The 14305-nt window shown below is 41.2% G+C and overlaps 1 protein-coding gene across 4 annotated transcripts in view; it reads right to left on the minus strand.

Moving 5' to 3' along the window:
* Window positions 1-14305, minus strand: part of ABCA5 (ATP binding cassette subfamily A member 5) — a 98652-nt gene that overhangs the window by 70098 nt on the left and 14249 nt on the right. For 2 of the 4 annotated variants that reach the window (XM_055133603.1, XM_055133604.1), the window contains 7 exons: window positions 11593-11705; window positions 8546-8750; window positions 5009-5170; window positions 4179-4267; window positions 2941-3170; window positions 711-852; window positions 66-254 (listed from right to left, as the gene is read on the minus strand). In XM_055133603.1, coding sequence (XP_054989578.1) covers window positions 66-254; window positions 711-852; window positions 2941-3170; window positions 4179-4267; window positions 5009-5170; window positions 8546-8750; window positions 11593-11705 — 1130 coding nt within the window. Of the gene's footprint in view, window positions 1-65; window positions 255-710; window positions 853-2940; window positions 3171-4178; window positions 4268-5008; window positions 5171-8545; window positions 8751-11592; window positions 11706-14305 lie in introns of those variants that run through there. The other 2 variants (XM_055133605.1, XM_055133606.1) reach the window with 2 other exon arrangements.

Below are 14305 nucleotides of genomic sequence, written 5' to 3' on the forward strand. Positions count from 1 at the left end.
GTTCATATCAAATGTTATATGAACAAAAATATTTACTGAAAGCAAGGGAAAGGAATATTACATACCTGAGCAATGCCAATCAGAAAAGTACACTGACAAAAGGGGCTGAAGAGCCACACTAATGATTTCGGGAAATTTTCCATGAGGACTATTAGCAGGCCAACAAATCCAAAAGCCACAGTGACTAAAAATTCAACTATTCCCACATGCTTTGATTTTTTAAAAAGAGGTGTCAGCATTAAAGCAAAAAATACCTATAAGATATAAAGACTAAAGTTAATGCAATGTTCATAAGCTGGCATAAACATTAAATTTTGCTCATCAAAAAACATTATATTCATTGTACACGTATTAAAATATAACTAATATAAAAATGTATCTACATGGAGCATCTTATAGCAAAATAGTTTGAAACTCAGAATTTCAGGAAAACAAAAGGGGAAAATCTATGTATAGTTAAGAGCATCTTAACTATACATACGAAACTAGTAAAAGAATTCAGAGGTATTTCATGTGAAATACATTATTTAAAAAAAAAAAAGTTAATTTAAAATCGAGACAATTCTGTAATACCCCTAAAAACACAGAAGCATAGATCATTTCATCTTTCATGGCATATCAACTAGAAGTAAATGAAAGACTTAAGACTTTGCTTTACCAAGCAAATGTTTTAACAGTCCTTTATTCCCATCTTAAGTTAAAATACTCACAGATGATAATCCATACAGGAAAAAAAGTAGAAATACCACAATGCAGCTACTTTGTGGGAATAACGAAGAGGCTGTTGCAATGACTGCCATAAGAAGGGACATAAGAAAAATCAAACTTGTATACAGAAGAACCCAGGAAAGCCTACAATTAAAATACAAATACATTTTTGGATAAATGCAGACAGAGCCTGAAATAGTTATTAAATATCATAAAAATCAGCTTGATTTCAATTACTTATTTCTTTAAATTAAGTCAACCATTTCTTATGTATTCTCATGTATTAAAAATTAATTTTTCTTTTTTAATAATTTAAGGTCCAGGACTGATTAAAGTATAGGTAAGTGTGTAATTGGATACAGGTATAAGATGTTGTCTTCCCACAAATGAAAGAAGTTTACAAATTAACAATTCATGATTAATTTAAATCTAACAGTCTTAAAATTTAGAAAGTACACATTTCTGGTTTTCCAAAAACAGGAAGAGATAGGGTTTTTTCGTGGCAAAAACTACTATAAATAAAAGCTTCCTCACGAACTGACAACATATCAGCTACACTTATACAATGTGACACAAGAAGATAAACAATGGATTCACTGTTCTACTCAAAAATTTTCCACAAAATCAGAGCTCAATGGAATCGCCACAATACTTATTTTTATTTTTCAATGACATATCAGGATAAAATGCATTATGTAATAAAGTCATTTAAATTGTGCTTAAAAATATCAGTGACTAAAACTGAATCTATCACCATACAGAGGCAAAACTGAGGCATCAAGAGATTAACTGATAAACTTAAATCTTCCAATAATTGTTTCCTACAAAAATCTTTAAGAATTCAACGCATTTTTTTTTTTTTTTTTGCTTTTTGGGTCACACTCAGTGATGCACAGAGGTTCTTCCTGGCTCTGACTCAGGAATTACTCCTGGCGGTTGCTCGGGGGACCCTATGGGATGCTGGGAATTGAAACCAGGTTGGCCTCATGCAAGGCAAATGCCCTACCCACTGTGCGATCGCTCCAGCCCAAGAATTCAATGGGTCTTAAAAGCCAATCAATCACTATAAAATACACTGGAGTGGAGAGGGAGAAACAAAACAAATACGCTTACATAATGATCAAGTGTTATACTTGTTGAAATGGAATAAAGGTTTTTTAAAATGGAGTAAAATACAACTTTGTATGCAGAATATTAACTTTTCTCAAAACTAAATGGGATCAAAACCAAATTTTTATCTACAGAGTAGAAAAAGTAAATAAAATACTTAAATTATCATTGTAATAAAATGCCAATATATTAAGGCTGACTTGTAAAAAATATTTTTTCACTTGTTTCTTTAAAAACTACTTGTATAATTTCATCTTAATTCATACAAATAACTTTTTCTTAGGGATAGAAAAAGCCTACACATACTACATATATGTAGCACTATAGCACTGCCGTTCTATTTTTCATCAATTTGCTCGAGTGGGCACCAGTAATGTCTCCATAGTGAGACTTGTTGTTCCTCTTTTTGGCATATCGAATACGCCACGGGGAGCTTGCCAGGCTCTGCCGTGCAGGTGGGATACTCTCAGTAGCTTGCTGGGCTCTCCGAGAGGAACACTATTTATTTATTGAAGTTTATGTAAAACTTATTTATTGAAGTTTTTATATGCAGTCTCTCACTACATATATAAACTTCAATAAATAAGTTTTTCTAAGGAATAAAAAAGTCAATAAACTACATACATAAACCTCAATAATTTTAATGATATTTTAATACACCTTAATTCATACAAATAAGTTTTCCTAAGTGATAAAAAAGCCAATATACCACATATATAAACATCAATAATTTTAATAATATTTGAATGGCATGTCTGTACTATAACAGCGTAGAAGAATCTAGACAGGCAATTTCTAACTTCCAATCAAGATTTCTTATCTACAATATGTTGAAATGCATAAAGCATGTCTCATTGATTCATATGAAATGTGAAACCAAATTTAAAGATGTTATATCAATATAAGCCTGCCAACTCCCCTTGCCTTATGTTCAAACAAATCAAACAGTTGCTGAGGTTTGCCAACTGGCTTCAAATTCCAAAACAAAAGCAATCTTGGGGGAAAAAAACAACCAGACTCTGCATTTCATCAAATCAGATATATAATAAAATTACATTCTGAACAATTTGTATCTTTAATATGATAACTAATTATATTAAACAGAAGCTCTTAATAACATACCAAAAGGCAGTATCATGAAGTCCCATTATCTTTAAAAACTCTTTTATTTTTTTCTCTTTCTCTGCTACAATATGAATTGCCAAGAAATATCCAAAAGGTGAAAATGCTATCACGAGGTATATTAAAATCACTCCTCGGGGAAAGGTATCTATTTCTACAACAGCGGTTTCTCCCATAATAATAGCTTTAGTTGACTCCAGCTCCTTCCAAAGAGAGATATTGGTCTTCAACTAAAATTCAAAAATGAAAATACATTTCATTAATCTATTTTTGTCAGTAGTCCAAATGTGATCATTATTATTCAAATGTTAGTCAATCCCTTAACACATACACACACACACACACACACACACACACACAAACACACACACACATGCACGCACTTGGGCAATCCTCAAAAAGTTGCACACTAACAATAATATTCTAGACTCTACTATAATAATACAGGATATAATATTGCTTTTGAAATACTGTATCAGATCTAAGCAAGTCTTAAAAATGTTAAGTGTAATATCTAGTCACAATCCTATGACAGTAAAGTATTAAAACTGGCTCAGGTGCAAAAAAGGCCACAATCTGAATTTTTACCACTAGTCAATTGAGTTTTGGAAAGTCACTTACTGACTCTATCTGTGCTTCAGTTTCATATTAAAAAAATGGAAATTATAACCAATCTCACAGAATTGTCAAAGATCACATGTGCTAATATTAGTAAATAACTTAGAAACAATTTTGGCAAATTAGGAGATAAATGTGAACGTTCTAATAATATACTACCGTGATTGAGATAATGAAGACATTCACTTTCTTTAAACTTCTTTATTCTAGGAAGAAAGTTCCCAAATACAGATCCTTAATATTACCTATGTTAACACAGATGTATTACAGACATGTAGAATGCTGAATCATATGATGCTTAGAAACCATCAAATAAAAGTAGACTTCCAAGGGCCCAGAAAGACAGTACAGCAGGTTCAAAGTCGGGTACCCTGATGGTCCCTAAAGCCTCACCAGAAGTGCTCCCTGAGTGCAGGGCCAAGAGTCAATCCTAAGTATCACCAGGAGTGCCCTCCCCACCACAAGAAAATACAAAGATTTTCAAAATATTCAATCAGAAAACGTGACTTATCTCTTTTCCTGAAGGATTCTACCAAGTCAAACCAAATCTAACTATACACCTTAGGTTATAATTACCACAATATGGTTTGGTTCTATTTTTCTTGTGTTGTTACGGTTACCTGGATGATGGCAGCATCTATTGATGCTTGTAAGACTGTGAACCCTGAGGACCAGAACAGAGCAGCCTCACATGATTTTGAACAGCCGGCTGTGGGGAGATGGGGAAACTGAGTCATGCTTTCGGACACATGCAAGTGTTTTCTGTCACAGATAAGAGCATTCTCAAAGGAACGTTACATGTGTTAGTAAGACTGAAGGATGTAAAGACAAAAAAGATCAGTAACAAATATAATTATCTGAAAGAAGACCCTATTCTTTTTTTTTCCTATTCCTTTGATAACATGTCTCTTTATAATGACTTAGCCTCAAAGCACGACCTGATTTAAAGAAAATGTCAGATTAAGAGAAGGAAGTTGGGGGGGCGGGGAATCTCCTTAGGGGCATTTTGGAATCAAGTCACACATTCAGTACTTAGTTTAGAGATTTTGTTTGTGGTTGATAATATCTGCTCATTAAAAGAATGAAGACTGTTTCCCATGTTTTAAACATAAAACAAAGAAAGCTGACTTTTTACCATTACCACATGAAACATAATTAAATGGAAAAAAAGAACAGATTTAGAAAGCCATATATATATATATATATATATATATATATGCAATAGAGAATTTGTACTTTGTGTTACTCCAATCAATATATGCATATTTAAAATTTTAAATGGGAGTGGAGAGTTAGTACTGGGGGTAAGACATTTGCTGTGTTCACAGGACACTTTTCTGAACAAGCGAAGATATTTTAATATGCTGATCATACCCCCTCATCAAATTCTGTGTAAGCAGCAAATACATGCACTTAATTTATTTTCAAATGCCTATTGAGGGCTATTTACCTCTTGAATCCGTATAAATGGAGGATACAGGAATCAATTCAGGGAAAAAACGAAGTTCGTAGGACATCGAATCTCTGAAGACCACCCCGGCAAATTTGGTGGGCTCAGAAAGACTGGACGCTACCAGTTCTCTTTCATTTGCATATTCTTTAGTAACTATAACTAGAAAACATTAGAGCAATATAATCAATTCAAAATGGAAAACAATAAAATACTGTGATAAAACAGTAACAAATCTAACATTATTATCTGTGGACTGTGATGTTTTATAAATACTTCAAATCCTTAGAAAATGAATACAGCCCTTCTAATAAAATACTGACAGACAAGTCACATAAGGTATTAATCTGTAAAGTGTAATATTAAACAGAACAGTGTAGTCCATTGACCTACATAATAATAACTTCATGATAAATAGACATCTTATTTTTATAAACTTCTTGGAAGGAAAATCCCATAATCCCCAGGAACTAAAATTGTACTTTTAATAACTATAATCCAACTCCTCTAGGAATTAATTTTGTCATTTAAGACAATGTTGTTTCTCCTTCGGAAGTGTATTAAGGAAGTGTGTGATCACAACTCAGCTGCCTTGTACACGAGGTAATCCTAATGTGTAAGCAATTTCTCAAAGCTTGATTTTTCAGCAACTTGACTTTACTAGAGACTATGAGAATACGTTTCAGAATATGTGAATATAAAGAATATGGGATTAGCACCAGCTAAGCATGTGAGCAACTTAATTCTCTGAACTCTCATAGCCCGTATTTCCTAGCTGATTATATTGAGGGCCAGGATCAAATGTACTTCCAAACATGAAAATGTTTTCTGCATTATGAAATATTAATTGTCAATTATCGGGGCTGGAGTGAAAGCACGGCAGTCAGAGCGTTTGCCTTGTGTGTGGCCTAGCCAGGTTGGATTCCCAATACCCCAGACGGACCCTTGAACTTGCCGGAAGTGATCCCTGAGTACAGAGCCAGGAATAAAACCTCAGCACTGCTTGGTGTGGCTCCCAAACCCCCAAATAAATGTCAATTATTATGATTTTCCAGGCATGAAGGACATGGAATTCCAGGATGGATCTTGGTAAAGAGGGTGGGTGTTAGGTCAACAAGCCCACAAGACACATTACCATGTACATGTAAATACATCCAACTTTCAAGCATCATTGTTAAAAAGACCGAACTTTCAAAGAAGTTATTTTTTTCCCAACATCTATGTTAATGCATACTACCTAGAATTTCTTTGGTGCTTACATGTTCCTTCTATTCAGTCAGTGATTTTTTTTTCAAGCAAAGCAAAATAGTTTTTTTTTTTTGGGGGGGGGGTCACACCTGGTGATGCTCAGGAGTTACTCCTGGCTCTACACTCAGAAATTACTCCTGGTGGCGCTCAGGGGGCCATATGGGGTACTGGGAATAGAACCCAGGTTGGCTACATGCAAGGCAAATGCCCTCCCCGCTGTGCTATCACTCCAGCCCTGCATATAGTTTTTATGGGAAGATATTTACTTACAGAAGTGTGAGAGGAAAGAGAGGGATGTGTGATGTGTGTTTTAGAGAGAATCCAGGCTCTCCTGAGCGGAAAAGACAGAAGAGAGAAAGAGAGAAAAACATCTTCAAGAGAGAGCATGGGCTTCTCTGGAGTGGAAAAAGCGCAGAATTACCAAGGAATTTTGTTCTCAACATTTATCAGTTTTTTTAGCTAACATGATAAATTCTCATGACTAGTTTTGTCACTTGTACTTATTATGATAAAATACCAATTAGACGTGTTTGATAACAATATTAAACACTGAAATGTCCAAAAGAAACTAATGAGGAGAAATTTTAGCTCTTGCTTGTGTAAACACCTTCTGTGAAGTGACACCTTAATCAAACAATGGAACTGAATTACTACTACCTAGAGGACATAAATTAACATATTGCTCATTATTTTCTGCAAGTCAGTACTCCATCACTATAAGGTACAAACATCCTGTCACTTTTCTCAGTCATTCCCTCACATTTGCTAACAGTCACTTTGGATTCATTTGTGCCTAACTGCTTACACTGTTTTCTGGTTGGTTTATTTGTTAAAAAAAAAAAAAAAAAAAAAGTAGCACTGTCCTCCCATTGTTCATCGATTTGCTGGAGTGGGCACCAGTAACGTCTCCATTGTGAGCCTTGTTGTGACTGTTTTTGGCATATCGAATACGCCACGGGTAGCTTGCCAGGCTCTGCTGTGCGGGCGGGATACTCTCGGTAGCTTGCCGAGCCCTCTGAGAGGGACAAAGGAATCGAACCCGGGGCAGCCAAGTGCAAGGCAAACACTCTACTCGATGTGCTATCTTGGGTAATACAGACTTAGGTCCTTTGGAGAGTATGAATATTGTCCTAGTATTTCTTCAGTTTATACCACAGACCTCAATAAACAGCCACTAGAAATTTAATAAAGATTACGACTTTGTATTTTCTAGCATGTCAAGTATCGAGTCAGTATTAAAATGAAGTATTCCTTTGACTCTTTCCATCTGTATAAATAATCTTATTTTAACAAATGGTCTAAGAATGAAACAAGAAATATTGTCCCTATCACCAAAAGAAGTGAGTCTCACAAGAAACCTAAGACAGCAGAATTAAATGGCTCAGTGTTATTGTTGTTGTTGTTGTTGTTTTAATAAAGCTATGCCTTGTTCCATATGTGTGCTTTAAAGATACACAATAGGGTAACAACAAAAGGCCAAAGGCGGGGCTGGAGCGATAGCACAGCGGGTAGGGCATTTGCCTTGCATGTGGCCAAGCCGGGTTCAATTCCCAGCATCCCATAGGGTCCCCCGAGGACCACCAGGAATAATTCCTGAGTGCAGAGTCAGGAGTAACACCTGTGCATCGCCAGGTGTGACCCAAAGAGCCAAAAAAAAAAAAAAAAAAAAGGAGGGCCAAAGGAAATAGAACGGGAGAGTAGTTGATCCACAGAACGGAGTTTGGGGGAGGGGGTGTTACTGAGAGGGAAGGGCCTTTGAGGTCTTGTCTGGTGATGGGTGTTGTAGTGAAATGACGTTGAGCCACCATACTGTAAATCACAGTACCTCAATCAATAAAGATTAAAAAAATAATTTTTGGTGGGGGGGGGGAAAGACTGGAGCCATAGCACAGCAGGTAGGGCAAACGCCTTGCATGTGGCTGACCCAAGTTATATTCCCAACATCCCACATAGTCCCCTGAGCACTGCCAGGAGTGATTCCTAAGTGCAGAGCCAGGAGTAACCCCTGTGCATCGCCAGGTGTGACCCAAAAAAAAAAATTTTTTTTTAAAAGAAAACTATGACATGCTAAGAGCCCAAAAAGTAAAAGAGGGATTAAGACTCAGGGCTGACTGGCACATGATCCCTCATGCACCGTGAGGTTTGGCCCTGGAGTCCCCGGGTACTGCTGGGGTAGCCCCAGTCACCCCAGCACTGCAGTTTCACATCCCCACACGGAACCAACACTCAGGATTGGTCCCCACCCACCCCCCCCCCCGCAGGGAGAAACCCAGATTCAGCTCACGGTACCGTCAGGAAGGTGCTCAGTGGAGAGCGTCTGCATGATGTCCCTCGTGATGTTCGTCACTGGAGTATATCCGAGGATGAGGCTCGAGAGGAGAGATTTGTCCAGAGGGTTGAGTTCTGTGTCAGGCACTTCTTCGTATTTCTCATTTGGATGCATCATGCTAATTAGTATTAGCCAAAATAAAAAAAATAGTGGAAAGAGAATTTCCTGTAGTTAAAGGAAACAAGTGGAATGATTACAAAGCGTAACGCTAACAAGATGAACCAAGATTTCTCTGCAAATAACATAGCTAATATGAAGAAAAAAACAGATTTTTTTTCATGTTAATATGTGTGCTTTTATGCTTTTCTGTATACAAAGTTGTGTAACTCTACCACTGTGTGGGGAAAAAACACCCTATACTGTCTTTATGTCATTTTTCCTTCACTTTTTTCTTTTTGTTTTTTGTTTTTTGGGTCACACCCAGCGATGCTCAGGGGTCACTCCTGGCTCTGCACTCAGGAATTACCCCTGGCCATGCTCAGGGGACCGTATGGGATGCTGGGAATCGAACTCGGTCGGCCACGTGCAAGGCAAACGCCCTCCCCACTTGTGCTATCACTCCAGCTCCCTCCTTCACTTTTCAAGTAGGGGGATTAAAAAAAAAGAGAGAGAGCCGTTCTATCACAAAGGGAACACTGTTTTATGCTGCACACCTCACCTAACTCATAGGATCATTTTTCTCTTCACAGTCATCTTTGCTGGTGTACTTAGAGATTTAAGTCACATCCCTAAAGGACTCTGTAGGGGCTAGGGAGATAGCTCAAAAGGCTGGAGCACACTCTTTGCTTTCAGGAGCTCTGGGTTCCATCCCTGACACTGCCTGATCCCCCAAGCACCTCCAAGGATGACCCCAAGTACTGCTGCGTTTAGTCCTCCCTCCCCTAAAAAGAAAGCAAAATAAAAACCTGGCATTTAAACATCTTATAGCACTAATGTAAAACATGATTAACTCATAATGACTTCATTTATAGGTCAATATATTAATAACAAATTTTAATAGTAATCTATAAATTATCATAATAAAGATTTTATTTAAAATAACCCACCCAGGGCCAGAGAGATAGCTCAGTGGGTGGAGCACTAGCCTTGAATGTGGCTTGAATCCAGGTTCAATCCCTCGTATCCCATACCCAGTAGGCGTGATCCCCGAGTTCCGAGCCAGGAATAAGCTCTGAGCACAGTCAGCCCCCAAACAAAACAAAACAACCTATCGAACATCATCAGGAAATGCCTTTGTTCAATTCCAAGTTAAAAGAATTCTTCGTGAGAATTCTTACTAAGGAGCCAGAGCGAGAGTACAGCAGGTAGGGGTTTTGCCTTGAACACAGCGGGTGCAGCTTCGGTCCCCGGCATCCCATGTGGGTCCCCCGAGCACCATCAGGAGTAACTCCTGAGTCCAGAGCCAGGAGTGACCCCTGAGAATCAATTGCCAGGTGGACCCAAAAAGCAAAAAATAAATAAAAAATAAAAAATAAATTCTTAATAAGAAATAGCTTTTAACTTTAAAACTCAGTTTAAAAGTTAAAACTTGGGGCTAGAGCGATAGCACAGCAGGTAGGGCGTTGGCTTTGCACGCAATCAACCCGGGTTCGATTCCCAGCATCCCATAGGGTCCCCCGAGCACCACCAGGAGTAATTCCTGAGTGCAGAGCCAGGAGTAACCCCTGTGCACTGCCGGGTTAAAACTTGGTTCTTTAATTATAAACTTCTACTACTGGAACTTTATTTAGTTCATTCAAAAGCTTCAATACAAATGAACTATTGTTTCATCTTGTTCTGTTTTCAGGAGATGATAAATTACATATCTTTGTCCTTGAAAAAGATTATTTCATCCTTTAAGATGATTATGAGCTGAGGTCAGAGCAATAGTCCAGTGGGGAGGGCATTTGCCTTTCTTGCACATAACCATCCGGGATTCGACCCCCAGCATCTCTTATGGTCCTTTGAGCACCACCAGGAGTGAATTCTGAGTGGTGAGCCAGGAGTGACCCTTAAGCATCACCGGGTGTGACCCAAAACAAAAAACAAACAAGAGTAAAGGATTATGAGCTGGTTTGCCAAACTTAGTACTTTTTCTTTTTAAAGTGACATATCCTCATCGGTACAAACATACAACATAAACATCATAATCTTGGGCAATTACGAGAAGCTGGGAGACGTCAACTCCACAAGTCATCAAGTGGTCGGTGAAAATGTCAGTCTATGAAACTTAGTAGAGACTTGGCCAAAAGTCCAAAGTTAAGCACTAATATAAGGAATTAATTTTTAATTAAGTTTAAGAATCATCCCTTGGCCAGCAGTGACAAGATGCACGGTCCCTCGGGCTACTGATCAAGCTGCTTAAAGGCTGTGATTCCAGAGACACACAAGTGAAACTGGAGACTCGGAACCCAGCGGCTTTGGGCAGAAATCCCTCCAGATTTAATTATGAAAATTTCAGAATTCCAAAATTGCAGCTATTCATAAGCAGCAATTGAAAACAAACTGTCTAATGCTGCCTTCTCAGCAGGTCTGAGTGTTGGGGGAAAATCCCAAATAATAACGATGGGCCTGGTGTCGAAATAGTGAATGTAATCAAAGTAGAGAGAGAGAATAATGTGGAAACCATCTGCCGCACAGGCAGGGGGCGGGCGTGGGAGGGGTGGTACACTGGGGGTTTGGGTGCACTGGTGAAGGGACGGGTGTTTCAGCGTCGTACAACCGAGACTTCAACTCGAAAGCTTTGTAACTGCTCTCATGGTGATTCAATAAACAAATTAAAAAAAAAAAAAGAAGAAGAAGAAGCATCCCAAACTTTAACATTTGGAAACAGTGAGTAATTCAGTAATTCAAGCTACCATGACATAGAAGTGTGTTTTTACTTTACAAGCAAAATAAACTGAGGATATTAAATTACAATAAAAATAAAAATATACCCATCAGAAAACAAATCATCTCTTCAAGGTGTGACCAATCAGAGCAAAATAAACTGCAACAACGGGGCAAAACGAAGAGGCGCTTAACTCACCTGAACGCTGCTTTTCTTAGTCCTGCATTTAATCAGGTAGTTCTTCAGCAGGAGGGTTCTGGTCTGTCTCCACACTCCCACCTCTCTGATGGCCGTAGCCATACTTTCCGGATCTAGCAAAGCAGATGTTTTTCAGAAAGGAAAAACCAAGCCACAAACAAGCCAACGCACCGTCAAAGCCAGGCTGCTTATTCAGCGGCAAAAGCAAAGTCAGTCGTTTCAGTTTCGGGCTCTACAGGAGTTAAGCGGGGCGCCAGCAGGGAAAAAGCAGCTGGAAGACTGGGTAGTCGTGTGCCAAGGAAGGAGGGCCGGGATTCAAAATATCACAGAACATCACTCTGGCCAAGGCGAAAGACCAAGCGAAACATGGTTTTTCTTTTGCTATCAGTGGAACTGGGCACTCTGTAAGGAGGCCTTGGAGCACAGAGAGAGATTCCAGCCCTGGTCTGAAGGAAAGGAAAGACGCCTTCCGCCGGCCCTAGGCATAGGGAGGGCAGAAGCTCCCCGGCTTTGTGCCTTTCCTGAAACTCCCAGCCCGGGATCTCAGGAGCCCAGCGGTGAAGGCCACAGGCAGCCTCATTTCTGAGGCAGGAGAAACTCTCTCCGGTTAGTGGCGTGAGGGTTTAAAAGGGTTAAAAAGCGGGTGGGGACAAACTCATTCCAGGGCTCACTGCTCCACCGCAGGCCACACGGGGCCCCACATGTGAGAGATCCAGCTGCAGATGTGTGAGGGGAGGGGGGGAGGCAAGAGAGCCCCCGGCTTCCGCTGCAGGACAGAAAAAGATAGAAAAGGCTTGAGGGAAGCGGAAAGGAGCCGGGAACACAAACAGAGGTGCGTGGAGGGGCCCAGGGGGGCAGCTGCTCTGCGGGCAGGGGGCTGGGAGAGAGCCCTGCCAGGTCAGGTCGGTTCCAACCAATACTGTCACGATGGCAATGACCTCGCTGGACCAGACCCGAGTGGCGAAAGTAGGTAGAGGGATAGACAGGATAAGCTTTTAGCATCTGTATTGCAAACCATAATGCCTGAGAGAAAGAGGGGGGGGGGGCGGGAGAGGAACGGAGGGAGGGAGGGAGAGAGAGGGAGAGAGAGAGAGAGGAGAGACAGAGAGAGGAGAGAGAGGAAGAGATCTCGAGAGGAAGAGAGAGAGAGGAAGAGAGAGAGAGTGAGAGACAGAGAGAGGAGAGACAGAGAGGACAGAGAGAGAGAGAGGAAGAGAGAGAGTGAGAGACAGAGAGTGGAGAGACAGAGAGAGGAGAGAGAGGAAGAGAGAGGAAGAGAGAGAGTGAGAGACAGAGAGAGGAGAGACAGAGAGAGGAGAGAGAGGAAGAGATCTCGAGAGGAAGAGAGAGAGAGTGAGAGACAGAGAGAGGAGAGACAGAGAGGACAGAGAGAGAGAGAGGAAGAGAGAGAGTGAGAGACAGAGAGTGGAGAGACAGAGAGAGGAGAGAGAGGAAGAGAGAGGAAGAGAGAGAGTGAGAGACAGAGAGAGGAGAGACAGAGAGAGGAGAGAGAGAGAGGAAGAGAGAGAGGAAGAAGGAGAGAGGAAGAGAGAGTGAGAGACAGAGAGAGGAGAGACAGAGGAGAGAGAGAAAGAGAGAGAGGAAGAGAGAGAGAGGAAGAGAGAGAGTGAGAGACAGAGAGAGGAGAGACAGAGAGAGGAAGAGAGAGAGGAAGAGAGAGAGAGGGAGGAAGGGAGAGAGGTGGGGGGAGGGAAGGGATGGGAAGGAAGGGAAGGAGAAAGGGGAGGAGAGGGAAGGGGGAGGGGAGGGGCCTGTCATGGAGGGGGGGCGGGGAGAAACCGGGGACCCTGGTGCCGGGACATGACCCCGGTGGAGGGCCTGGTGCGGGAACACTGTATGACTGAAACCCAACCACAAACAGCTTTGTAATGCTCTGTCTCGTAGTGATTCAATAAAATTTTTAAAAAAAGAAATAGATCCCTGCCTCACTCTGCACACAGCCAGGCCCCGGCTTTGGGAAACTCAACTGCAACTAAACCCGCGGCTGGGAGACTGAGGATGGAAACTGTCCACCCCGCCGGGCAGGCAGCCTGCCCAGAGATCGACTCTCACTATCGAATTGAAGCAGAACCCAGTGTCTCACAGAACCCAAAATTATTTGGTAAAGGAAGCGCGTGGAAATGATTAGCTCTACTAAGAAAAGGGGCTGGAGCCATAACACAGCAGGTAGGGCGTTTGCCTTGCACACGGCCGACCCAGGTTCGATTCCTCCGTCCCTCTCGGAGAGCCCGGCAAGCTACCGAGAGGATCCAGCCCGCATGGCAGAGCCTGGCAAGCTACCCGTGGCGTATTGGATATGCCAGAAACAGTCACAACAAGTCTCACAGTGGAGACGTTACTGGTGCCCGCTCGAGCAAATTGATGAACAACGGGACAACAGTGCTACTAAGAAAAGAAAGTCTGGGGGCGGAGGGATAATACAGCAGGTGGGTGCGCAGAGCTGTCTGGGCCCCCAAGCACTGGCAGCGGTCATTCCTGAGCACAGCAGCGGGAACAATGCCTGAGCATCACTGAGTGTGGCCCAAAGGCCAAAAACAGGGAAGGGAGAGGAGGGGAGGGGGAGGAGATTGAAGGGGAGGGGAGGGGGTGAGAAGGAAAGGGGCAGGGGGGAAGGGAAGAGGGGGAAGGGAAGGGAAAGGGAAGGGGCAATGAGGGAAGGGGAGGGAGGGGAGAGGAGGGGAAGGGAGGGGAG

This window comes from Sorex araneus, chromosome 3, assembly GCF_027595985.1.
Source record: "Sorex araneus isolate mSorAra2 chromosome 3, mSorAra2.pri, whole genome shotgun sequence".
Taxonomy (NCBI): domain Eukaryota; kingdom Metazoa; phylum Chordata; class Mammalia; order Eulipotyphla; family Soricidae; genus Sorex; species Sorex araneus.